The sequence below is a fragment of the Lygodium microphyllum genome, chromosome 28, assembly GCF_053477565.2.
Source record: "Lygodium microphyllum isolate KBCC chromosome 28, Lygodium_microphyllum_v1.1.10, whole genome shotgun sequence".
NCBI classification, from domain to species: Eukaryota; Viridiplantae; Streptophyta; class Polypodiopsida; order Schizaeales; family Lygodiaceae; genus Lygodium; species Lygodium microphyllum.
Window position 1 is genome coordinate 121,744,397 of NC_141162.1, and position 27,999 is coordinate 121,772,395.

At 42.1% G+C, this 27,999-nt stretch overlaps 1 protein-coding gene across 1 annotated transcript; it reads left to right on the top strand.

The window, feature by feature from the left end:
- The first annotated feature begins 81 nt into the window (after positions 1-81).
- Positions 82-27,925, top strand: LOC148011931 (exocyst complex component EXO84B-like). The gene is made up of 7 exons (XM_087670675.1): positions 82-415; positions 17,876-17,973; positions 24,870-25,851; positions 25,955-26,470; positions 26,631-26,819; positions 26,955-27,091; positions 27,291-27,925. Exons 1-7 carry the CDS (start codon positions 239-241, stop codon positions 27,445-27,447), a joined length of 2,256 nt encoding a protein of 751 aa, XP_087526801.1. The 5' UTR covers positions 82-238; the 3' UTR covers positions 27,448-27,925.
- The last annotated feature ends 74 nt before the right edge of the window (positions 27,926-27,999 follow it).

The following is a 27,999-nucleotide window of genomic DNA, read 5'->3' on the forward strand; positions in this document are numbered from 1 at the left end:
GCCATTGGCCACCCCGAGGCATATTATATTAATTAATAGCCCCTTTAGTAAATTAAACACATCGTATCGACAGTACAGACACGCGCACGCACATACACAGACTCCAAGGAGAAGAAGAAGGAGCCTTAGGAGCCCACACAGAGAGAGGGGGGAAGAAGAAGAAGAACCAGCAGGAGGAGGAGGAGGAGAGAGAGAGAGAGAGAGACTTTCTTTGAATGCCTCTTCTTTCCAGAGCACCATGGCAGCTGCGAAGCCTTCTGTCCGCTTCAGTGCCACCATTCTAGCCGATTCGCCCAGCTCCAATTACCCCTCAGGCATGCACATGAATTCGCCCGACAGCCTTGCGGACCTCGATAGTGAATGGATTACAACCGATGGCTACATCGAGCCCAAATACCAGTCTTTGACAGAAAAGGTCTCCTCCAAGCTCTCCTTCCCTTTGAAAACTGTGAAAACCCTAGCTTGGCATTCTGTCAGCGATTCTATTTAAGCTCGCATTGTGCTCCAAAACAGGATAAGACCAATGCTGGGAAATTATCGAAGAAACAATCGAGATCGCCATCAACGTATTTTTAATGCTGAATGAAAGAGACTTGTAGGTGCTGGAGAATTGTATATTCAATTTCACCTTCTTTAGAGTCCATGGAAACTTCTACCTCGCGTGCTATTAATCTACTGATGTAGAGTAAGTTGAAACACTTTTTGCTCGAGGAGGAGTCGTCAAAGTACTGGAGTGGGAGGAGTTGGCATTTCGTACTAGCACAAAGAACGTGAGAAGGGAAAATTGAAAAAGAGGAGGTGCTGGTATTCGTCATAAGGGTCACCTCCTTGGCACTTGGCATGGGGCGTGCTACGTGATAGAGACTCAAAAGGACAAATGACAGTTTGGATACATTTGGCAAGCAAAGCAGAAATCTTTGAACGAGACTTTTTCAATTCCGGAGCAAAGAAGCTTCAATTCAAACTGGTTTTACACTGTAGAGATGCACTCACTCATGTTACTTTGCAAAGAAGCTTCAGTTCAATACACCATAGAGCTGCACTCACTCGTCTGAAACCCCCGAGTCATGACCATGTCATTGTTCAATTGATTGTTTTCAATTGTCCTTCTCTAGGTACAAGTTAGCAGGCTAGTGGTAGAGTGCACAGTGGAAGCGAAAGCATAGAAACATAAGCACTCAACATTTTATAGCCGCCCATCCTTCTCACTTGTCTTGCATCTTGTAGAGAGGGAGTCTGCATGCTAGAGAGGGTCACTAAGAGTTGTGACACTTGAGATTGTATCTTATTCTCATGTTATCTGTGGATTCCATTGCCCATTCTTGATCATCACCGTGTTCATTGCTGTTGTCAGTGGTAGTGGCACCTCGAGGGCAGAGGTTGACCAGCCATAAAACCAGGCGTGTGGGCCCTGGCCCAATAGATGGGCCACCTAACCTAGAAAAGGTTCCCACCCAAGGAGCTCACTAACCAATTTGCCCAACCCATGAGATGTACAACAAAAAAACAGCTAACAGTCAGTAGGTTTCAAAGTAGGCATGATGAGGACTGGCATAAAGCAGGTCATTACCCAGGTTGGGTGGACATTAACCCACTCAAGGTCCTCCAAAGATGGGTTTGGATTTTGCTTCACAAGACATGATATATATAGTATCCTTTCCAAATGTGGGGACATTTGGTGACTTTTAGCTTGTGAACAATGGATAACTTTAAATACATTCAATATACATGGAAGAGTTTTGGGAATGCTGGAGACAGAGTGTATGAATCATTGGTCACCACTACAGTTTGAGGTGGGGTGTCTCCCCACCTTAGGTTGATAGTACAAGTTCAGACTCTGCACATTTGGATGCAGGAGAGTGAGTCTCCCACATCCAAAGAGTTTTTAGCAAGATCTAGGTGAATGGATTTGGCGAGACTATTGGTCTCACATGGCATAGATTTTTCCTAGTGTTTGACACATTGTGGAAAATCTCTAGGGGTGATAGCACCCAAACTACTGTTGAGCATTGGATGAGACATGGCTAATGCATATTCTTATGAGAGAGAGGTGTGGCTTTAGCCCACAGAAGGTGGCATTGCTCGTTTGACTGATGGCTCACATTGGCTTGTTTGTTAGCAGATTGACAACCTCCTAGACAGGTGGGCTGGGCTGGGCTGGCAGCATGGCAGGATGGATGCCAATTTTGGGCAGGCCGGGCAGGGCAGTACCATTGTGGGCAGCCAGGATGCTAGGCAGGGCAGGATCGTGGGCAGGTCAGGATTGTGGGCAACAGGACCAGTTGGCCTGCCATGCCATGTGGCAGTTCTGACCAGGCCTGCCTGTCCGGACCAGCTTTTTGCTGGCCGACTGCATGTCATCCAGCCTCCCATTCTTGCCTATTTTAGGCCCCTTGTTGGTCACCATCAGTCATTCAGTTAGGTATACAGTTAGGTGAGGTTTCTGGCTGTCATTCTGTGCACACAGTCCCTTTGTATTCATTCTGCCCTGAATTATTCATCTTCAGTGTTCAACATTCTTGGCGTTCTCTGTGTGTGTGTCTTTGTGTTGAGCATTTATGATTAGTTTGTGCATGCACTTCCACATCACTGCGCTCTGAGATGGTGTATCAAAGCAATGTTAGGGGCTGATCAAACGTGAACAGACCTAGAGAAGAGGATTCTGCATGACACAAAGGCTGCATTTTCAGGGTACCAGTGTGAGCCGTAGGGCTGGGTATCAACACATGGGAGCAAGTGGAGACATGCAAACAGAGGCTTGTTTGTTGTTTGCTTGTGTAGGGACAGCTTTCAAAGTGTGAAACAGTTTGTGTTTTGAGCCTTAGATTTGAGTTTTAATCGCCTTCAGCAGTAAAGTTCTTCAGTGAACGGGCAAAGAAACTCCTAACTGGCTGCCTTTTTGGAGCCAAAGGGGGGACTAGCCAACATGTGTGGTGTCATTCACCTGCAAAACAGGATATCTTTTGAGGCAGACATGGAATGTCAGGCCATCATGGACCGGAATTTGTCCTTCGGGTGCAATGGAGAAAACTACAGCATCTGGCAAGTGATGATAGAGGCCATCTTGGAGTCCTATGATTTGGTGGAGTTTGTGAAGATATGCTAGGGTTGTACCGAGGAAACACAGCATGTATAACCTTGATTGAAACATGAAGACTTAGACGAAGACAAGCAAACCCTAAACGCAAAATGCGAAAACTTAAATGTAGAGACAAATAGAGAGAGTGGAATCTCTGAAGTGAATGAATGTTGTAAATGAATGTAAGAGTGTACAGAATGCCCAAGGGCAGAGCAATGCAGTGTCATTTAGTGACGTCCACTGAAGATGGATCCCAAGTGTTGTGACCACTAGTCAGTGCGAAGTGTGAGAAACGCCAAACTCTGATCACCAGAGTGTTAGGAAACTGAGGTGGCTGCAGAGGATGATTCTTGATGATGAGAGTGGCAGCAAAAAGCTGCAAATGTAGTAGTAGAAGGGCCATGTGGAGAAGGAAGAGCATAACTTGCTGTCACCTGCAGGCAGGAGGGCTAAACACAGGGTATAGGTCGCCTAATGTTGTGGAAGGGAATTGCTAACTGTCGCCTGGCTGTTGAGGGTCAAATGCAAGTTGGAGGAGATAGTTTGATTATTGACGATGGTTGATGGGACAAAACGCAACAGGAGGGAGAGTGCCTAACAGTGGGCGATAGTTGTGGAAGAAGGCGCTGGGCACTAGAAGGGCTGATGAAGGAGTGCCAATAGTCGCGAAGGGTAGACCACCATGTGGGTGAATATTGATGGCTGAAATTTGCATTGAAAGAATAAGTCTGAACGGTGGGCAGTGTGCCTATTTATAGATGTTGAAAGTGCCTCAAAAAAATTAGGGTTTTGGGGGACCAATGAAACTCTCTTGAACTGCGCACCAAATTTGCGTTTTTCATTAAGTGTGTTTTGGGATCGTTTAAAAATGCTAATCAGTTGTAAAGCGTGTTTTAGCTCAACACCCCCTCTCAAGCCCAAAATTGAGCCTAAAAGGGAAGGATGACAATGTTTACCCCAAGGCGTTCCACCTCGAAGTAGCTAGGGCATCGGACAAAGGGTGTGCATCAACTGCCTAGTGGCCTACCAAGACTATAAAGGCGATGGCTATCTTATCAAGGGAGTCTAAGTAGTCGCCCTGGAGAAGATAGGGCATCACACAAAAGGTGCTCATTAGCTGCCCAGTGGCCTACCAAGCCCTACAAAGGCGGATGGAACCACATTGAACTTTTGTTTATTTGTTTTTTTGGGTGGAAAGTGAATTTTAGGGGTGGCAGCCGATTAAGAAATGGTGATCTAGAAGACGGGAGTAGAGATGGTATACCCAACACATCATAAAACAGTACAAGCTTACCAATTCACTCTGACAAGGGAAAGGTGATGAAGTATCATGGGAAGGATGGTGGTGTAATCCCCCAGTGGAAATAGCTTAGGATTTGTCCAATGGTTCTTTGCACAATGGGATGCATAGTATGCTACATATTGAAGAATGCTCATGTAGTAGGTGCCACTTGGACACTTTTGGAGAAATTGTTCACTTGCCTAAGCACCCTAGTACAAAGATGATGAAATCATGCAATACATAGGAGAAGGTACAACAGGGGAGGAAAGGCCGATGTCGAAGAAAAGTGCCGAAACCTATAGAATACCAAGAAGGGTAGGAGCCCTCTCTCAACGTGGATGTTGAGGCCAAAGAAGGGAGAGGAGTTGGAGGATATCGGTCTTCGTGTAATATTGAGAATCATGTGGATGAAGATGATGAAGCATCCCTACTAGAAGAGCAAGGATAGAAATCACCCCCATGATAGTATCAAGAGATGCTACATGATTCGCCGCAGGAGGAGAAGCCTCCATGCTGGTAGAATAGCAAAACTCCTAGTAGATGAAACCATGAAAGGAATGGCACACAGCTCCTGTTTCCAGCTCAGGAAGGACAGGTGCACACTTGCATGTGAACCCTTCACTGAAATACAAAACCGTGTAAAAGAGATCAAAATTTGCAAGCATAGAGGTGAGTAGTGATATGCTCCAAAAAACAAAACTAAAAACAAAAGAAAGCAAAGCTAAGTGCAATGCAATGAGTATATAAGTATGCATCAGAAGTCTAAAAAGGAAAAGGGTAAGTGTGTGGCCACCATCGCGTATGGCAAGGTGGGGAAGGGGTCCTAGAAGGTGCAGTGGATGCCATAGGAATGGATGCATAAAGTACAAAAAGCGAGCCACTAGTAGACCAATCGGTCAATCCATCGTGGATAGTGAAGAAGATGGGCTGTTGAGACTATCTGCGTGCCACATATCTAGTAGCTGTTGGGGTATTAGTAGTCTGCGGTGGTTTTCTAGGAGGAAGACCCTTAGTCTAGGTACGACACTTCTCGTCCATACGACTTGACCTCTGGCTGTGTGTGCAAAACCTATTTTTCTTAGGAATTTGTTGCTAAAGGGGTCATGTTTCTTTGGTTCTGTCAGAGAAAGTGATATTACCCTTGTTTTGGCTTGCCTTTACATCTTGTGAGTTCTTGCCATTGGTGGTTTTTCCTCTCAAGGAAGAGAGAACCAACCCTCGTGCCTCTGAATGGATGTGTGTGGACTTCTTGCGGACTGGATCACGTAGCCTTGAGTAACGCAAGAACTGACACTCAAAACTCGTAGGTCGGCAATCTAGGTAGTGAGACAATGTGTTGGATATAATGCAAGTATTTGTCAGGCTACTTGTTCAAGAAGAACATGACGTGATCGTCATCTGACTTCGAGGAGCGAGTAGTGGCAAACTTGGCTAGTAAACGCCGATACTTGGCCAACTTGACTTTCAGATCATCTCGTCCCTTAATGGAAAATTCTTGAAGCTCAAATTTGAGATACGCCGAGTGCGATCTTGAATTGCATAGCGGTCAATGAGATGACTCCAATGCTTAGATGTGAGGGGAAAATGCTATAATTGAGAGTGGAATTCAAGAAGCAACCCTTGCATTAACTCAACATTGGCTGTGGCATTGCAGACTCTCCATTGATGGATGTGATCAGGGTGAGCTAATTGAGGGTTCCGACATAGGCTTGGTACCAATGATGAGGTCCCAAAGTCCCTAGGACTCAAGCACTTGTTGCATGAAGTTCAACCAAGTGGTGAAATTCAACCCATTAAAACGTATCTTATCCATGAAGATATCCTTGGCCATTGCAACATGAGTGGTAGTGCTAGGAGATGGAGAAGGCTTGTACGGGGGTAGGGTGAATAGGGGGGATAGGGTGGGGGAGTGGAGTATACTTGGCCGAGAGTGGCCACCAAGCATATGAGAAGTGTGCATAGTGGATCCAAATGTGGGCAAGGGCGGATTGGATATGGGCACGGTAACTGCCTCTGGAGCCCAAGGCGGAGAAATAGAGACATGGGGAGCAAAGGATGAAAATCCTTGTGTAGGAGTAATCCAAGGGATGTGTGACGACAGTTCACAAGCTGAAGATGGATATCCTTGCATTTGAAAGGTTGTGTGGGGGGATTGTGAGTGCCAGGGGGTAGTGAGGGGGATGCCGATCACAGTCGTCCCAAAGTGGAAGGATGTGGTAAAGTGGGGTTATGTGGAAGGTACAATGTTGAAGGGTGGCATTTTCCCTAACGATGCACCAAGAGGTAGAGTGAATGGAGGGTAGGAAGATGGAATAGAGAAAGAGAAAGTGTTAGTAGTGGAGTTGCGTAGGAGCGACCCAAGGGATGTGTGACGATAGTCTACAAGCAAAGGATGGATATCCTTGTGTTTGAAAGGTTGTGTAGGGGGACTTGTGTCTGGGGGTAGTGAGGGAGATGCCCATCATAGCTGTCCCAAAGTGGAAGGATGTAGTAAAGTGGGGGTACGTGGAAGATATAGTGTTAAAGGGTGGCATCCCCCCTAATGATGCACCAAGAGGTGGAGTGAATGGAGGGTAGGCAGGTAGTGGAATAGAGAAAGAGACTGTTAGGTGAGTAGATCAGAGTGTGGAAAAGATAGTGGTGGGATGGGAGGGAGTTGAGAAGTATGATTTACTTGCTCAAATGAAACATATGGTAAAACCATACCTGATAAAGAATATCTACTTCGAGAGCCTCCTCTATACAAACTTGACAAGGTCTAGCTAAGATAAAGGAGATGGATCGCCAGACGCACCAAATGTTGTGGTCCCTCCAAGATCAGAGAGGTGTCTAATCTAACTAATTAGTCCAGACTGAGTAGAAGCACTTGTTAGAGGAGTGTAAACCAAATTGTACGTGATGCATAAGTACTCCTCAAACTCTTAATTTGTAAGGTAATCAAAACAAGAAGAAGAAGATAGCAAAGGTGAAGGTTTGTCTACCTTCTCCTCAAGACCATAATACCTTCTTAGAGCCTCCAATGATGGAGAAGCTTGATGGGACATTATAGGATTCTTAGAAGAAGATGCATGAGACATTATGAGTTAGAACTGAGTTGTGTGTGTCTCGCACAAAGACTAGTCTCCACAATCATTGCAGGATACTTTTTAGAAATGTACCGGCTCTAATACCATGTGAAGATATGCTAGGGTTTGCACTGAAGAAACACATGTACGACCAAGACTGAAACCCAAAGATTCGGACAGAGACAAGCAAAACTCAAACCCTCAACGCAAAACACAAAATCGCAAAACTCAAATGCAAAGACAAACATTGAGAGAAGAAACTTTGAAGTGAATGAATGCTGTAAATGAATGTAAGAGCGTACAGAATGCCAAGGGTAGAGCAATGCAGTGTCGAAGAGTGACGTCCATCAGAGACGGATTCCAAGTGCTGTGACACATAGATTGATAAGGAATCATAGTTAGGGTTAGGGTAACATGTCTGGTGGGAGAGCTTGGCATCACAGAGTTACCTCTTCTCCATTATGATAGTCAGAGTGCTATCATGTTCGCATGAAATCCTGTCTTTTATGCAAAGATGAAGCACATACAGGTGAAGTACCACTTCATTAGAAATGTACTTGACAGCAAGAGCATTGAGTTTGTCAAAGTGTATACAGATGATAATCTTGTAGACCTTCTCACGAAGGATCTTCCAATGGAGCGGTTGCTCATTGCTGATAGATGATGGGAGTTGGATAGATATATGTATTTCAGCTTTGTACATACCTAGACTTAGCTGATTCTTTTCTTCTCTTAAGGCACATTGCCTTTAGGTAGGAGGTTGTTGGAAATAAAGGCCCTCGTGCCTTTAAATGTGCTTGGGTGTGAACACACCCTTAGCACTTGTACTTGCATATATATCTATCTAAAAACCTAAAGTGGTACACACTCGTCATTGTACCCTGAAATTGTGCACACTCTCTACTTTGCTCTCTATTACTCTCTCTCTCCGCGCGTAACGAACACGGACTATCTCGATCTTCGTGTCTCTTGGTCACTACATTCTGAAACTGACTATCTGCCTGTGGATGGCTGTCTATGGATGGAAGATGATGAGAATTTTAGTGTGGTATCCATATTCTCAAACAAGCCCTTGCAAAATAAACTGGTCATCCGGGGGTCTCAATCACTAATGATCGACTTTGGCATACCATGATACTTGAAGATGTGCTGCAAAAACAATCGTGCTATATGATAAGCCTTTATTTTCTTCCTCGCCGGAATGAAATGGGCTTGTTTGCTAAACTTGCAAATGATAGTCCATATCTCATCATTCCCTGTAGGTGTGTTAGGAAGCTAAAAAATAAAGTCCATTGCAATGCTTTGCCAAGGCCTATCTGGAATAGGCAAGGGCTGTAATAAACCCGGCATCTTTTGTCTATCATGCTTTACCTTCTGGTGTACGATGCATGTCTTAACAAACTGTCTACATCATGCCTCAAAGCTGGCCAATAAAAGAAATGCTCCACTGCCTTGACCGTGGCATCAATATCTTTGTGTCCTGCATACGGAGGAACATGACTTTCAGTGATAACTCTAGGCCTTAACTGTTTTGTGACACATAGTCGTCCATGCATAATCAGAAATCCATCTCTTAGCACAAATTGTTCATGCCTTTGGCCATTGCAAAGCTGATCATAAACATTAGCAAAGTTCGAATGAGCAACATATTGCTCTTTCATGGCATCCAACTCAGTGTGATAAACCATGCTGATGGATGAAATTTATGGCTTATGTGACAGTGTATCAACCACAACATTCTTTTTACCATCAATATGTACAATCTGAAAATGAAACATAGAGAGAAAATTTGTCCATCTCATATGTTTCTCTGACAACTTTGTCTATGTTAAAAAGTACCTCAAAGTTTGATGGTCTGTCTGCACTATAAAATCAGCCCCCAACAAATAATGTTTTCACGTAGACAGTGCATGAATTACAGCCAAGAGCTCTTTCTCATAGACCTGCGAATTCTTTTCTGCACTGTGGAGAATTCGGCTCTCATAAGCCACAACTCGGTTGTCTTGCATAAGAACAGCCCCAATGCTGTTACCACATGCATCACATTGAACTATGAATGGCTTTCTTAGATCGGGCAACACAAGCACAAGATCTGAAGTCATCTTTTTCTTCAACTTTTCAAATGTTGAAATTTCCACTGCTGTCCATCTAAATGGCATATCCTTATTCTACAAGGCATGCAATGGAGATGCAATTTCAGCAAACCCGTGTACATACTTCTTGTAGTAAGAACATAAACCCAAGAAGCTGTGGATCTCATGCACATTCCTCAAAGGTGGCCATGATGGTATTGCTTCAACCTTTGCAGGGTCCATGCGAATACCATCAGTCGATACAATATGCCCCAAAAAGTGGATTTCATGCAAGAAGAATTCACTTTTCTTTTCATTGATAACCAGCCTATGGTCATGCAGTTCATTGAACACAATATCCAAGTGTCTTCTATGCTCTGTCTCGTTCTTTGAATAGACAATCATGTCATCAAAGAAAGTGTCCACAAATCCTCTATGTGGCTTGAAGATACGATCCATCATTTGATTAAAAGTGGCAAGAGCATTCGTAAGTCCAAAAGGCATAACAAGAAACTCATACAATCCAAAAGATGTACTAAAAGCTATCTTAGGCACATCTTCTGGTCTAATGCGTATTTGATGATATCCACTTTTCAAATCTATACGGCTAAATATAGCTGCCCCTTGCAATCTATCCATAACATTATCGATCCGAGGAATCGGAAAGCGATTCTTTATTGTGATCTTGTTCAGAGCACGATAATCAATGCACATACACCATGAACCATTCTTTTTTTGCACCAAAAGCACTGGAGAACAAAAAGGAGATGAGCTAGGCTGAATCAACCCTTTTTCTAACAACTCATTTACCTGATTCATAATCTCCTCCTATTAGGCTGCACTGACTCTGTAGGGTGGTTTATTAGGTGGGCTACTTCTAGGGATAAAATCTATGCCATGATCTTCTAGCCTTTCAGGCGGTAGCTGCCCTGGAAGTGACTGAGAGAAGCAATCAGCATACATTTTCAGAAATGACATGCAATCCTTCTCTAACTTAGACATGTTCCCAACATTCTCACTATCATCTTTATCCTTAGTAAAAACCAAGTACGCTGAAAGATGATTTTTCATTACTTTAGAAATGGTAGTTGCAGATACAATAGGGACAGATTCACCTTTCAACTTTACATAAGTGTGAGTACCTTTTCCTTATGCTGAATAGTGATCTTTTTTGCATGAGAATCAATTATTGCATGCATACAGTGACACCATGGCATACCGAGCAATACATCACAACCCTCAAGTGGAGCAATGAAGAACTCTTCACTGTCCACATATCCTTGTATGTGCAACCAAAGCTTTCCAATGAGCGGTGTGACGGGCTTTGCATGGCTTTTACATGCCATTCCAACTTCCCCCATGGGTCCCATCTCATCCTCTTAATGCCTAGACGGGCGACCATGTTAATAGAGATGAAGTTGGCTCGTGCACCATTATCAAAGAAAATCAATGCATGTTGATCCCTAATTTTGCCCCATGCTCTGCACAACTCAGTAGCATCAGATCACTAACAACATTGAGCACCAATCCCATTGATGTTTTAGGATTCTTTCCTTTAGAATCTCCCTGATTTTCTGATTTTCCAGCTTGCTGCCTATTGGGACAGTCCCTTGCAATGTGACCCTCCTGTTCACAAATAAAACATTTATTTGCAGCCATCAATTTCCTAGGTTGTGCCAATGTTTTTGAGCCCTTTCTTTGTTGTTTTGGCCTCTTTTCGGGCTGATATTCAGATCTACCCCTTTTCTTAGGCTTAAACAACTTTTTGTTCGGCTTTTCTCTACTCTCTAGGAAGCCCGAATCCTTCCCACGCAGCAAAGCATCGGCTGTAGCAGCAGTCTCTATAAGCTGAGACATGCTAGACATGGTGGATTTAATGCAAAAATCCCTGATTCCTTTGGGCAGCCCACAAACATATTTTTCCACTTGCTCATGAAGGGGTACGGGGCAATAAGAAGTAATATGCAGCAATGCATCCCAAAACTTCTTATTATATTGCTCCAAATTTTTACATTCCTTAGCATCCAGCTTATTCTAAGCTGTCATGATGTCCGCCTCAAAGGTACTTGTCAACCAATTCAATGCAAACATTTGCTTGAATTGTATCCACGTTGACGGTGCTCTACCTTGCATCAAAAGAGTGGACCACCACAATAATGCATTCCCTTTCAAGAAAGTGGCTAGCTTTCGAATCTTTGAGGACTCCGTGAAGTTCCCCCTTGAATAGGTTGCATAAAACTGCTGAATGAAAGTCAAAGCTTTTAGCCTATCTTGTACACCATTGAAGGACTTAAACTGCACTCCTTTTCCACCCTCATCATAGTCTTTTGCTGCCCCTTTGGGTGTCAAGTTGTCATACACTAGCTGCTACAAAAAGGGTGCATTTGCTGAACTTACATCAAACCAACGCCAAACGGAGCATTTGCATGAGAGGCCAAGACCAAAGAGGTTTAGTGTGAAAAGGATTAGAAGGGGAAGGGGGGTGACCCTTGGGGTCTCTCACCCTTGAAAATTTGATGAATGGGGGATGGGGGGGCGGTCGTTTGTTCAGCGTGAAGGGAAAAAAAAGCCATGGTGCTGCACGACGACATTTTTTTTAAGGAGGAGGGGGGCTATAGGCATTTGCCACCTCAAAATACCCATATGATCTGATCTTACCGGCTTGGCGCTTGCTTCCTTCGCTCTCCATCACCACTCTTCGCTCCTCCAATGGCTGCCCAGATTGACAGAACCAGATTTAGTCTTTCTCTCTCCTCCCTCTCTCTCCCCTCTATGGGTTGCTCATGCGTACTATCTTGAAGGAGAAATCGAGGAGATTGAAGAAAATGATGATGGAGATTAATGGAGATGCTAAAGATTAATGTGTAGCATGGAATCAAGAGCAATGGAGGCTCCGTCCGCTGGTTACACAGTCATTCAATGTGTCTTGGGTTTCGTAGAAATACGGTATGACTATTTTTTACGAGGGAAATGAAGGTTTTTCGATATTTTATGATGGAAATGATGTTCTTATGCGATGAAAATTTGTTTTGAGTGCTAGTTGCATCATGTTTAATTGCTATTTATTAGAAAAATCTGATTTCATAATTATTTACATGCGCTATTTAAATCCCGCAAAACCCAAAATGCGATTTTTAAGGGTAAAATGATAGTTTTGTTGTTTTGGGGTAGGTGAAATGTGTTCCTATGGGAAAAAATGAAAAATAAAATTGAATTTTAGTATGCTGAAATGATTGGTATGAAAAAATTAGAAAATAATAGTGATTATTGACAAATAAATGCCAACAAATAAGAAAAGATAATGAGAAAACATTCACAAGCACTAATTATAATGTGTGCCAAAATCCTTGCACGTTAATGCTTTCTGGGAAGGCACTGAGATGCATACAGTGTTACCAGTCCTAGCCTTAGGCGACACAACGCGAAAGGGGATTGTAGACACGGGAGACGGGGTTAGTGTGCTGAGCCACGAACATTCATTCCTTGAGCCCCATAAGCATTCGGGGGTGCAGATGCAGTATCAAACATGCTATTTTGTATCCCAGGCATCAAGCCAATGCTGCCATACATAGGGTTTTGCATATTTCTAGCCATACACGAATATATTGGGCTTTGCACACCATGCATTGGTTGTTGCATACCATAGGGATTTGTGCCATACATTCCCGTATGCGGTCCTTGTTCAACCATAGCATGAAAAATTGTGCTTCCACCAAAATATCTTGGCTGCCCCATCATAGCATGCATGCCTGGCTGTCCAAAATCCATTGGATTGGCACTTTCGTGATGGCCTTGCATTTGCATTCCTTGCCCCGTGGGTACCAACTGTTTTTATTTCATCAGCATTTTTGGGAGCTTCAAATGAAGGGTTTGGGATTATCTTCGGTGCATCTTGCTGTCCCGAAGGTGTAGAAGACGTTTTCTTCTTCTTGCCTTTGCTGTCCTTCTTTGGAGCATTAAAAAATCAGGTAAATTGAGGATCCTTTGCCAATTTAGCAAAGAGATTTGCTGCTGTCCTCATCTGATTTTTGAACTGGTCATCAAATTCCTCTTCCCTTTGCTGGTCATCAGTCTCCTTATGCCCTGAAGGCCGTGCATCTTGCTCAACAGCAATATCTTCAGCTTGCTGTCCATAGTCTGAGCCTTGTCCAAGGTCAGGCATTGCATTTCCTTCATTCCCATGTGACCGTTCATACTGAGAGGCATCATCATTGCTTGAATCCATCTCACTGTATGAAGAGCAATATCTCACTGTATGAAGACATATTGCTGTAATCTCTCAGCTGAAAGTAAAAATCTAGCACTAGCACAAAGCTTTGGCTTGCAATCAAGTGCCTTGGGCCCACCTAATCAAGGGATTGAGTGGTGTCTCGGCAACGGAACCATGTAACCAGCCTTTCTTTCGTGGATGGGTGGTAAACTCCTAATTACAACTTAATTACAGCAGCAAATAGTTAATGCAAATCTGAAAATACAAATTTACCTACTGATCTTGAACAATGCACATCCGATTGGCCCCAAAATTGGCACCCCTTCCGGTATTTCTTTAGCTTTATTGAAGAAGAAGTTGATTTACAATGGGATTCTTCCAATCCCTTTTGGTATTCCAACTCCCCTTGCTATGATGAATCACTAGCAAGCCTTTAATTTGATTTGCCCCTTGATTCGGGCAATCAATTGGCCTTCACCCGCTTTGATGGAAATGGAAAATGCCCCAAATTCAATTATTTGCTGGTCCCTCCACTTGAATAGGCTAAAAACAGCTTCAGCCCTGTTGAATCCAAGTTTTGGAGCTTCCAATTTTTAGCACACTTTTCGAGGTTGCTGCTAAACCCTAATTTCTGCTGTAAATTAGGGTTTACAGCAGAGAAATCTGCAATTTCTCAGTCTCCAAGGGTCCAAATGCTAAGATCTTCAAAGCAAGGCTGTAAAACGGCTGGGAGATAAGAGGGAAAGTTGTAGAGAGAAAATTGAGAGTTTTCTCTCGAAGAATGATTGAAAATCAGTCGAATGCAGCTGTTGCCCTGCCACAATAGCTTGTAGATGCAAAGAACTAAAGAAAATCAGTCATTTACTGCTGCTGCCCTGTCTCAATTGCTTGTAGATGCTGTCTCTTGTTGTCGATTGGTCTTCTTCTGCCCTTGGTAGCCTCAGAAGGTCCTCCAACGGCTGCAAATTAGACCAGGAGCCTCTTCTCCCTCTCTCTTGCAGGCTGAATTTATAAAAATGCTTGCATGGGCATTTTTGACAAGTGCAGCCTTCCCAAATGGGTTTTCTAGCATTTTTCATAATTAAATATTAATTTTCAGACTTTAAATACTGAAAATTAATCTAATAATTATTTCGGTGCCCTGAAAAATAATCTAACTGGCCAATAATTAAATTGGCTAGGCAACTTTCATTCTCGAGTGTCTCTACGTTATCTTTGACTATCAGATTGGCGTTAGGTACCATTAAACACTTCTCTGGTGTCACCAACTGACACTTATGGCCAAATGAATGACCTAGGCTAAACCGGCACCAGATACTACCAAGTACTTGTACGGCATAACTTATAGCAACTTTTGTCTTTGACATCCTGTGATTTCTTCGGATCCTGGGCTCGTAAATTCACTTTAACCCCCAGTTGCACCTCACATGTGCAATATTTACTTAATCATGTGATTAAAAATTAATCCACATGTTAAGTGAGGTTTCAAAAATACATGTCCTCATGACAATTTTACAATATCATTTTCTGTTCCAAAAGGTCTTTGTTGTAATAACAATCAACAAGCAATTCTGGCCTTTTGCCCCTTGACTTTTCACTAAGGACTTGTACAATTAGAACCATAAACTAGCCAAATGTTGCCCCGATTTACAATGAATGGATTGGCATTTGAATTCCCTGACAATTACATAAATTTCAGGTGTTTATTTTAGTGTACAATGCCTTCTCCTATTGGCACGGGTCCCGGGGTGGCTGTCTAGGGTTTACAGCAAAAATCCTTATGCTGTCCACCAAATATGTTGAGATCTCTTGAGAATGGATTGGAGAAGGTAAGAGAGAGCAAAGATGAGAGAGAAATCTGATTTTCTTTGCGAGAAAACCCTAAATTCTGCCTGTTGCTTGCTCCAGTCTGCATTTAATGCAATCACCTATTGCCAGGCACTTTCAAAATGCTGTTACTTGATCAGCAATGCTGTTGCTAGCCCCTGGAAGGTGTCTCCCTACTGTCCCCTCCTTGCCGAGATCTTTTGATGGCTGTCTTCTGCAGCAAATTGCTGTTCTCTGATTAGAAAATGGACAAGCAGCTCCCTGTCTCTCTCTCCCAAGTTGTAAACTTACCGAGTGGTTGAGGCCTAACCCCCAAAAACGTTATTTAGTCTTGCATGGCATTTTTGCCAAGTGTCAACCTTCTAAACCAATTTTCTAGCATTATGCAACCACTAAATTAAATTTTAGAATTAAATACTTTTAAAAATTAATTTAAGTCATTTTTATCCTTCCCAAAATTAAATGTACCCATCCATAATTAAATTGGCTAGGCTATTTGCAATTTGGAGTGGTCCCCAATCTTTGATGACTCTTAGATTGGCATTAATTAATTAATTAATGCTAGTCCCTAGTGTCACCATTGACACTTATTGGCCAAATAATTTTCCTGAGGTCAAATCTGATACCAATTGACCACCAAAACCCAGTCAGCATAACTTATCGCAACTTTTGCCTTTGACACCCATTGCATCCTTGGGGTTCTTGGCCTGCTACTATGAAATAACTACCATGTGCATCACATGTGCTTAAACAACCTTGCACATTTGATTAATCAACTGTTATTAGTAAGATTAAATCATCTCAAAATTTCACATCCTCGTGATAGTTGGCCTTCTGCCACATCTAGGATCTGAGAGGGGGTGTTAGCACTCGTGTTTGTCATGCCTTGTCATCTTCTGCCTATGAGCCTTAGTTTGATTTAGACAAGGACTTTAGGAGCTCTGACTCGCCTCAATTTATTGCCTTTTCAGTGCATTTTCTCTTCCAGTTGGGATTTTGTGTACATTTCTCGGGCAGTTTCTTCATACAATAGTCTGCGTCACCTGCCGAACATTGTCCACCATTTTTGGGATTTTTTTTGATCAATTTGGCATTGTTACCAACATTAAATGCTGGTCGACCATATTTTTGGCCCCGAATTGTAGTCGGCTAGATTTGGGGTTAGTTGGCTATATATAGCCTACCCCACCCACACTTGGCATTTATCTTCCCCATTCCTTGGCAGGTGCACACTCCAACTCCGTCATCTTCCTCTGTATCTGATGTTGCTGTCATCATTAGCCTGATCTGGTGCCCTCATTGATGCTGTGGGTTGTGTGTAGGGACTGACCAGTCCTTCTGTATTCAGCATTCTTTCCTTGTTCAGTGCAGATTTCTTTCTTCTTTTCTTGCAGTCTCTCTTTGTCCTTTTGTCTCTATGTTCATGTTCCTTCTTCCGTTGCGCACTCTTACAATTACTTGTAAGAGAGAGGCAAGGGAAAACTTCACAGGAAGGTGGATATTTGCAGGCTGTTGCATGCCTGTCTGGTGGGGTGTCTGAAAGCCAAGCAAGGTCACCAATTCATTATACCCAAATCATAGACATGGCATACATTTTTGGACCGAGACCAGCCATTCTGACCCCACTGTATGTCTGTGCAGGCTTGCCAGATTGCCTTGCTGTAAGCCTGCAAATAATGCAGATCTGATTAGAGTTTCTTTGTGATGGGATCATTTTTAATTCAGTGCTGATGTTACTATGCCTTGGATGCAGGTGGTTCCCCTCTTATGTAAGAAAATGGCACTAGAAATCGAATACCGATGTCATGAACAAGCATAGACTAGTGAAATAAGCAGTCACTGCGTGCATGAATGATCGGAGTGCTTTGAGGAAGTGCTTAACAATGTACAGATCATGTGGTGGCCCTTGATGGCATGATCTTACTTCTATCACAATGCTCTTTGGCTTGTGCTATCTCTTAGAGAGAGAGGGTGCTAGGACGGGCTTGGAAACCTACATTAACACACACAATATAAGGGTTGTCCTTTTACAGGACGGGATGCTCAAATTAGGGTTATAATTGTATAGATGAATTTGTTCCCCTGCAAAGTGGCCCAGCTAATGTCCTATGCCCAAGGGCCCCAAGCATTTTCTTCCTGTTATGATTGCTGGTTAATGCAGGAAGGTATTTTATAAGCATGCATTTAATATTCTGCACGATGGTAATGTCTTGATGTTGTACTATGTAGTGCACATAACTATTGTCGGTGATGTGAAAGTAGACTTGAGAGGTTCTTGACAACTAGGATTTAGTGAATGTTAGATTGGGATGACTAAAACAGAATTTGAATTGTGGACAGGGCATTAGGCTGCTTTGCTCAGAACTTTTAGAATTGAAGAAGGCATCTGCTGAAGAGATGCGGAAAAATGTCTATGCCAATCACACTGCTTTCATAAGGTACTTCTCCATTCTTTCTTTCTCTTAAGATATAAGAGGATTTGCAGTGGAAGTGATGCATTAATGAGTGTTTGCTACTTTCATATGCTTCAACATGTGTAGCACTTTAGACATGCTTAATGCTACTTGTTAGTTTTGTAGCTTGACCAGCCCAACTGATCTGCACAATTGCATAGGCAAGAGAGGGAAGATAGATAAAACCCCAACTTTTTACATCTCATTAACATTATAGAGTGCAGTGCTGAGAAGATGGACTTCTCTACATTTTCAACTTTTAGAATTCGTTACAGGGTTCCTACATATGCAATTTTGTGCAAACTGTAAATGTTGGTTGCCTGTCACAATCCAATCCATCATAGGCCAACTTGTGAGAAGTGCTTGAACTCAGGGTTACAAAATGCTAAACCAGGATTATGTGTTACCCATTGACTCATGCCTAAAGCTGAACCAGATTCCACATGCTCCCAAATTAGGGTGTGGACTCTGAAAACTATCATTGTGTGATAGACCCACAACACTTGCACTTGTGCTGTGGATTGTATCATTGATGTTGACTGGAATGGTTCTGCCTGTCGGTACCAAGTCCAAATGGTGTGAATTCCGACCAAATGTGCACTCTATTTCTGTGCAGCCAAAGTAATTGCTGAGATGGCTTCCTACATCAGCAAGCACAACCATTGATGTTGACTGGAATGGTCTTACCTATTGGTACTGAGTCCAAATGGTGCGAAATTCCAACCAAATGTGCACCCTACTTTTGTGTAGCCAAAGCAATTGCTGAGACTGCTTCCTACATCATCAAGCACAAGTTCCACAAGTGTACTTGAAGCACACCTTACCACTGGTTAGGATGTGTGATTGCATCTTGATGCATAGGGCAGCTGATAAATGCCCGATTAATGATTGAACTGCTTTCTGAATTGAGTGTATCTCATGCACCTTGTTTTTAGTTTACACCCATTTGTGCTTAGCAAGGTGATTGGTGAAAAGTCTCCCTACATGATCAAGCAAAGCTCCATGGGTGTGCAGGAATTACACCTTACTGCAGGTTATAAACTGTGAATCACCTCTTGATGCCAAGATTCAACTGATTGATGCCTCAATGCTATTGGACTGCTTTCTGAATCTATCGTGTCAGATGGACCTTTTTGTAAGTGGGTTGTACAAGAAGGCATCTATCTGGTCACTGTTTACCATGCTAGACAGTCCACAGGGCTGGAACACCAATGAGAGACCAGCAAAGTCTGTTGGCATTGCTTTCCACTGCTCTGCATGGCACTGGCCCTTTCCATAATTGCAAAGACTGTTGCAAACAAGTCTTGGACTGCTTTTTGAATTGATTATACCTGATGGACCTTGTTGTAAGTGAGGTGCCTAGATCCAAACTGATCCATGAAGGCATATATCTGCTCCTTCAATGCTAAGAGCACTGATCATGATGCTAGACTGCTCCACAACCCTGGGAAGAGCAACAAGTCTGTTACCATTGGTCTCCACTGCACCCAATGGCACTGACCCGCTTCACAATTGCACAGACGGCTGCAAACAAGTTTTTGACTGCTTCATCAGGATTCTGAAGTGTTCCAACATGGCATGAATCACTATCCGCAGGTCGAACTGCTCCAGGAAGGCTCTGAACTGCTACAATATGGGCACAAACTATTATATACAAGTCTCTAAGTGTTCCATCCTCTAAGGCTTGAAAGCTGCTCAGTCTGGCAACTTCCTGTCCACAATCAAGCTGGAAGCAAAATACACAAATGGTAGCTGATATTGGCAACATGTATTGGTGGACTGATCAAACATAGACTTCTGCAAGTCGCAACTGCCACAATATGGTACTGGACAGCAGCAGAACTAAATATAACAAACAGAATAAAAATTGGTCAATAAAAGGTTATGGCAGCTGATTAAATGAGGATCCTTCAAGATGGCTGGAAAGTCCACTGTCACAAAAACATGGAACGATTTAAATAAACAAGAAAATGTTGTCCAGGAAGGTGAGAACCCCATGTCAGACTAGGTTGGCCCTCTCAGAGGCCTGGATGAAGATGTGGTTTCCACCTTTGAGACAATGATGAATGTGATAGAAATGTGGATGTTCCTATCTGGGATAGAAAGGACCCTTTCTGGAGTTGGAACATTTTTTTTGTGAGATAGAAGCGTCCTGCAATGAAATGTCCTCTGATGTCAGGTCCTCCACAAAGGGAGGTAAATTGGCTATTTCCTGAAAACAATTCTATGAAAATGAAACATGTGAAGATGTAGTTGACACCTCTGAAAGCGAAAGACTTGTAGTCATTAATATCGAAACAATCATTGAGCATTGGATAGGGATCCTCATGAAAGCAGCAAAGTGACTCCCCAATAATATCATTTTGAAGAAATGAAATCATTCTCTAACATGTAATTAATTTACGTGAGCAACTTTGGGTGCTTCTTTGAACAGCAATGGCAGTTTTGAAGCATGACATGATTAAGAAAGCTTTTGCATAACATAACATCATCACCATTGTGAAGGTCTTACTAGTCTTCTCAAGTTGACCCATCAAATAAATAAGTTGCTGAATTCTTTCTAAGATCTTCAAGCTTAAACTAAACAAGCTGCTCTTTTAGTTGGTAATAGTGAAGGTTGTCCACACCAGCATATCTACCCTTCAAAAACATCCAAAGAGATTGATGAGAGAAATAAGGGCAGGCAAAGTTGCTGAAAGGACCCTAAATAAATCTTTTGTCAACAGACCCATGACCCAACACTAAAACTAGTTATTAGTTTGAGTCATTTGGAGGACGCTTTAATATTGAGACCATGGTACACAAAGTACTTGAGCTTTGGTGGCCTATTCCTATTTAAGGGTGTAGCTTTCTTTGTCAAACAGTGATGAGTCACGATTGCCAATGCATGACGGTTCCAATCAATAATGATAGAATGGAGTTAACAGCCATTGTAGCCTGCTATCCCCTTGAGAAGTGGAGAGTAGACTTCATTGCATCTATTAGCCCAATTTTACCGCCCTTTCCTTGAAAGCAAGGCTGGTTTCATGAAGAATGAAAGAAAGAGTGAATTGCAAAGTGAAGATGGATGAATGCTCATGCCCTATTTATAAGCACACGAATCAATGATCTATCTAGGGTGGTACCCTTACTCTCTTGGGTGGTGAAATGATACAAAGAAAGCCTTTTTGGGGTTGTAAATGATACAAAGAAAGCCTTTTTGAGACCTTTACTGAGGAGAGAGGCATTTTTAGTAGATTCAGCTTGCAAGAGAGAGGGAGGAGATGCTGCTGGTCTGATTTGCAGCCATTGGAGGACCTTTTGAGGCAGCTAGGGGCAGGAGAAGACCAATCAACAGTAGGTGATAGCATCTACAGGCTGTTGAGATAGGGCAACAACAGTAGATGACTGATTTTCTTTAGTTCTTTGCATCTATAAGCTGTTGAGATAGGGCAACAGTAGTAAATGACATATTTTCTTCAGTTCTTTGTGAAGAAAGTCTGAATTTTCTCTCTCCTCAGCATTGTCTCTCATCTCCCAGCCTTTCTATAGCCTTGCTTCGAAGATTACAGCATTGAGAACACTAGAGGTTGAGAAATTTCAGATTTCTTTGCTGTAAACTCTAATTTGCAAACAGAAATTAGGGTTTAGCAACAGCCTCAGGAAGTGTGCCAGAAATTGGAAGCTCCAAGGCTTGGATTCAACAGGGCTGAAGTAGGGCTGAAGCTGTGTTTAGCCTATTCAAGTGGAGGGACCAGCAAATCGTTGAATTTGGGGCATTTTCCATCTCCATCAAAGCGGCTCAAGAAACTTCTCTCTCACTAACAAGTGTGGTAAGTCCAAGCTCCAAAAAAGTGTATTTAGCTAAAAGAAGCAAAAAGCACCTAAAAAACATAAAATGCTAAGTAAAACAGGAAAAATAAAAGTGTGGTGAGATTAGGGCAAAAATGAGCAGAATCAATAAAACTTAGTGAAAACTTGAAACAAAGCTTACAATGACATTCTTTGAGTTTTTTGAAGAACTTTAGCCATCTATGCCATTTTGCTTGTCTGATTAACCCAGATCATCACAGATGCTGAGGTAGGATATGTTGGAGCTGCTTCTAAAGGTTGAGTGCTACCTCAAGGTGAAAGTCAATACCTTGACGTTAAAAGGATGATTTTCACCTTGAGGTTAATCTAGCAAGTTTCCCTGCTTTGTAGCAAGTGCTTGGTTTGTTTGTCGTAGATCCTAAATGTAATTACCTAGGCGCCACCCATATCCACTGGCTCATACACCGGACAGGCAGTGGGACAGGCAGAGGTGGATGACATGGCAGGTTAGCCATGTGCAAGGTGAAGTCGATGGTAGGTCATGGTTTTTCATGATTGTAGATAGCAGATTTTCATTTGTTGAAGACTGAGGTGATGTACTTTTCCTTGCAAAGGTAGAAGTGATGTTTCTCCAAAAGTTGTAGCTCTAAAATATTGATGATGTCGTGAAGACATGTATTTTCGAAACCTCACTTAACACGTGGATTAATTTTTAATCACATGGTTAAGTAAATGTTGCACATGTGAGGTGTAATTAGGGTTTAGAGTAAATTTATGAGCTTGGGACCTCAGGAAATCATGGGATGTCAAAGGTAAAAGTTGCTATATGTGACGCCGCATAGGTACTTGGTGGTATCTGGTGCCAGTTGTTGGCCTAGGTCATTCATTTGGCATAATTGTCAGTTGGTGACACTAGGGAAGTGGCATTTAATGGTACCTAATACCAATCTGATGGTCAAAGATGGCGTTGAGACACTCGGGAATGAAAGTTGCAAAGCTAATTTAATTATTGGCCAGTCAGATTATTTTTAAGAACACCATTTAACGGCTGACTGAAAATTAATATTTAAATATGGATAGTGCTGGAAAAACCATTTGGGAAGGTTGCCACTTGTAAAAAATGCCCATGCAAGATTGAAAAACGTCTTTAGAGCCTGGAGAGAGGCATTTTTAGTGGATTCAGCTTGTAAGAGAGAGGGAGGAGATGTTGCTGATCTGATTTGCAGCCATTGGAGGACCTCCTGAGGCAGCTAGGGGCAGGAGAAGACCAATCAACAGCAGGTGACAGCATCTATAGGCTATTGAGACAGGGCAGCAGCAGTAAATGACTGATTTTCTTTAGTTCTTTGCATCTATAAGCTGTTGAGACAAGGCAGTAGTAGTAAATGACATATTTTCTTCAGTTCTTTGTGAAGAAAGTCTGAATTTTCTCTCTCCTCAGCATTGTCTCTCATCTCCCAGCCTTTCTACAACCTTCCTTCGAAGATAACAGCATTGAGAACTCTAGAGGTTGAGAAATTTCAGATTTCTCTGTTGTAAACTCTAATTTGCAAACAAAAATTAGGGTTTAGCAGCAGCCTCGGGAAGTGTGCCAGAAATTGGAAGCTCCAAGACTTGGATTCAACAGGGTTGAAGCAAGGCTGAAGCTGTTTTTAGCCTATTCAAGTGGAGGGACAAGCAAATCGTTGAATTTGGGGCATTTTCTATCTCCATCAAAGCAGGTGAAGGTCAAGGGGCAAATTAGATTGAAGACTTGCTAGTCATTTTGGACAGCAAGAGGAGTTGGAATACCGAAAGGGATTGGGAGAATCCCATTGTACATCAACTTCTGCTTCAATTAAGTTAAATAAATGCCGAAAGGGGTGCCAATTTTTGGGCCAATAGGGTGTCCAATGTCCAATATTATTTGGTAAAGTGTGCATTTCAGTTTTGTGAATTTGTTAATTGCTGTAAATAGTGCTTAATCAAGTTATTTACCACCTCTATCCGAGGAGGAAGGTTGGTTACAGATGGCATGGCACTTTAAGGTTTTCTGAATTTCTCATTAATGGTAAAGTGTGGTGCTTAGTGTAGTCAGATGTGGTCAAAGGCTTTTTTCCATATTCGCATTGTATGCTAGTCTTTGGTTCTAAGTACTATATGTGGGTTCCAGGAATTCCAAACTGAGTGTTGGGAAGTTTTCCACCTCTAAACATGTGTAAGTGCAAGGATCGGTAATGTCAAAACTATGTCTTCTTACAGCCTAGTCAATGTTGGCTCATCGAGACTGGTTGAACTACTCAGCATTCGCTCGACTGCTGCCAGAAATCAACACAGAATGATGATGATCCACTGATTTTGGAGGGCTCTGCTGATGCTGCTTCTCTGCATTCCACAAGATATTGTGTGGCATATCTATGGTTCTCTAGATGGGCTAGGCTAGTCAAGATTTTCCGCATCAAGTTGTGTTAACTCATCTAAATTTGGGAATTTCCTAGTTCAAGCATTCACTTGTCTGCTTCCAGAAATCAACTCAGATAGAGGGTAGAAGCCTGGGCTGCAATTGAGTGATTTTGGAGAGCTCTGCTGCTGCTGTAAGCTCAGAAATTTTACTGTCAAATGAAATTTTCCTCCAAAGGAAAAATCTATTGGAACAACCCTGAGCAATAGATAACATTCAAATAAGTAGATTAGCAATATAAAGTGCTGAAACCATGTTTTATCGAAATATGAACATCTTGAAAGGTAAAAGTTTCATGACGTTTGAACTTACTTTTTTCATGAGAAACAGCTCTTGTGCCTTGATTTTTTGAGGCTCATTGAGTTTAAATACTGAAAACGTTCATATGTCACATTGTACTTGCTAATATGTCATGTCCTACTTTGAAGCTTTCCATAACTCAGATCAATAATAATTTCCCCATACGTGTTATTTTTTTTTGCAGATTCTGCTTTGCATCTTTGATCTTTTGGCTTCTTTTCTGGAAAAAAATATTCACTAATTTACTTGATGCTTTTAAGGATTTTTATCCTCTTATTCACCTCATTCACCTCTTTACCATGTGAGATTCCTGGTCATTGTTGTGTGCATGGTACTCTTCTTGTTGCAGGACATCTCAAGAACTTGGTGAGTTGGAGACAGAGCTGATAAACATGCGGGGATTAATCTCCACACATGCAGTTCTTGTTCGTGATGTTTTTGAAGGGGTCATTTTCCAACAACCAACAAACCCAAAACTTGCTACTGGTCCACAAATACCATCAAAAGAAGATGAAGAACATGAAGTTTTGGAGCTTCAAACACGCTATAACTCTCTGTCAGATGCTTTTGATGTGTGCTTAGCAGAGCGTAAAGTTGATGAGGCACTTTCGATTCTCAATGAGGCAGAGATGATACTCTCTGAAGCACACGCCAATGCTACTTGCTTTGCATGGTCCTTTTCTGAACGAAAAGCTAAGCTTGTAGCTCAGCTGGTTGAAGCGGCATGGCAGTCTTATGTCCATGGAAATGAGCTGAGAAAAGTGATATCAATTTTGAATCAGCTTGGTGATGGAGCACGTGCACATACACTGCTGTTGAATTCATATCACATGCGTATAGAGAATGGAGTTACGAATCTGCGGCCAACATGCTCATGGTATTCAGGCACATATATTGCAGCCCTTGCACAACTCTATTTTTCTATAATCTCACAAGCATCCCAGGATTCAGTGAAAATTTTTGGAACTATGCCTGCCTGTGCATCAGAGCTTGTGCTGTGGGCCTGCAAAGAAACAGAAGATTACATATCATTGCTGAAGAAGCACATTTCATCACTGTCTGTTGTCTCTTCTGGAGTAGGGGCTGCTGCAGAATGTGTTCATATCTCATTGGCTTATTGTGCTTTATTGGAGAAACAGGGATTATCTCTCAGCCCTTTATTGTTGAAATCTCTTAAACCATGCATGGAAGGAGTTCTTGAGAGATGTTTCACAAGAATGGAGGAATGCTTAAGGGCGCATGTGGCATCTGATGATTGGATTCTCAAGCAGTGGCCTACTTCACATGTCAAATTATCTAGCAGTGCACAAAAATTCAATTCCATGGTCCAGGTATGGGTTTAAAAAGGAAAAATATGTATATAGCTTGTTTGTTGTAAATTATGTGGCCATTCAGTTTGACTTTGATATTTGCCCATTTCACAAATAATGACAGGATTTTGTGGAAGACATTGCACCAATGATGCCAACTCAGTTTGGAAAATTAGCTTTGGATGGTATCTCAAATATTTTTTCGCTGTATGTCAAAATGCTTATGCAAGTTCTGCCTCGTGTTAATAATGATGAAGTTGTGCAAGGAAAGGTTGATGACACAAACATTGTCAATGCAAAATCCGAGGCACAGAAACTTGCAATTCTAGGCAATGCAGCAGCTTTGGCAGAAGAGCTGCTTCCTATGTCAGTTTCAAGATGGAAGCAAAGTGGTTTTAAAGAACTAAAGAAACAAGGTCAAGAGAGGCTTGCTAGTTCGGGAATTAGATTTACTGAACAAAAGGATTGGCGTCGCCACTTACAACAGCTAGTAGATGACTTGAGGGATCATCTGGCTGAGCATCATTTATGTGCCCAAGATGAGGAGCTGTTGTTGTCAGCAAGTACGTACTTAAGCTTGCAGAAAAATGAGAGAGACAGGAATTGGTATCAAAATCCAACACCCTCTTCTGCTTTTCAGGTTAAGACACAGAATTTTCATTTCTTAATAATGCACACAGTCTGCATGCAGTATTTATTAGTACATTGTTTAAGATAGAATTTACAGCTCATTGGATTCTAGTCGTCAAATGAACAGGTTAGACAGCTACTTGACTTCAGCATTGTATGTTCCTTTACAGGCTTTATTCAAGAAGTTGAAAACATTGGAAGAAGTGACTGATGATGTGCTAGCAGGGAGAGAGAGAGTGATTGCTATGCTTCTGATGCGAGTCATGGAGGTATTTCTGATGAGGCTTGCTAAAGATGAACATTTTTGGAGATCTTTTGAGGATGTAAACCAAGATTTGGGTTCTCTTGGTCTTCATCAGGTAGGCAGTTCCAGGCTTCAGCTTCCAGCAGCCACACATAAAGATACACTTTCTTACAAATAAAACCGTTTACACAATCTAGTTGAATGTGTAGCTTTGAACGAGGCAATTGTTGAATGTTGTGTACTCTCTCAGTTTGTTCTAGATATGCACTTTGCTATCCGGATTGCTTCTGCTGGGAGATACGCATCAAGAAAAATGAGACAGACAGTCACATCCATGATTTCACATGCAGAGGATGCTTTTTCAGCAAAGGGAGTATCTTCAGACAGGTGATAACTTTCACAAGGTCCATGGTGCTGGTTAGTTATATATGCTATGATTATTTTGTGAGAAACAAATATGAACTCAGAACTGCAAATTGAAAACTGAGGGAAAGTACTTCTAGATGAAGGGGGCTGTGTTCAGAGGTGTAGCATTATTGTGTAAGACTGCAAAAATATCATTGTAAACATGGTTATGGATTTCCAGGGTCTTGGAAGATGATCAGTGGTTTGAAGAGAATGCCAAGGAGGCAATGTGCAAGATTCTTGAGGAAATAGCTGCTGCCAAAGTTAAAGATGAGCAAGAGCCTGACCTTCTGACTTCTATTTGTGAACCTGTTTCTGAAGTTGCCCCATCATCATAATAGGGGCCTGATAATGTACATGTGCATTGTATTTCTCAGCTCTCCCTAGTTGGAATGCCTATCAAGTGTCTATGGTGGCAGCTCTTGCTAATCATACTTTTTACTCTGGGTGCAATCATTGTATTGAATCATGGTAAAGAAGGCCATGTTCATGGTGAACACACAGCCAAAATCAAAAGATTGGAAAGCTAATCTCAATGAAATCTTGGAGTCTGTTGAAGTCATAAAGGGACTGTTGTAGAGTAAATCAAGAACAGAGTCACCAAAAACCACATGATTGCAGGATTGCCAAATGGTCTAGAGTGCCTCAGAAAAAGAAATGATAGAACCCCTTTAAAAGAAGAAGGGATGAATCCAAATATCCAAAGTTTTTGCTAACCCTAAAGGAGGGAAGCATGCCCTCAAATCCAATTCAGGAGGATGTGGAACAAGGGAAAGCAAAACCTGTGTGGTTTCTTTTTTTTTTTTTTGGTGCGGGGGGTCAGGGCGGAACAGTTAAGGACCTACCCATGGGGGGTGGGGGGGGTTCTAATGGCATAATGCAACATCCTC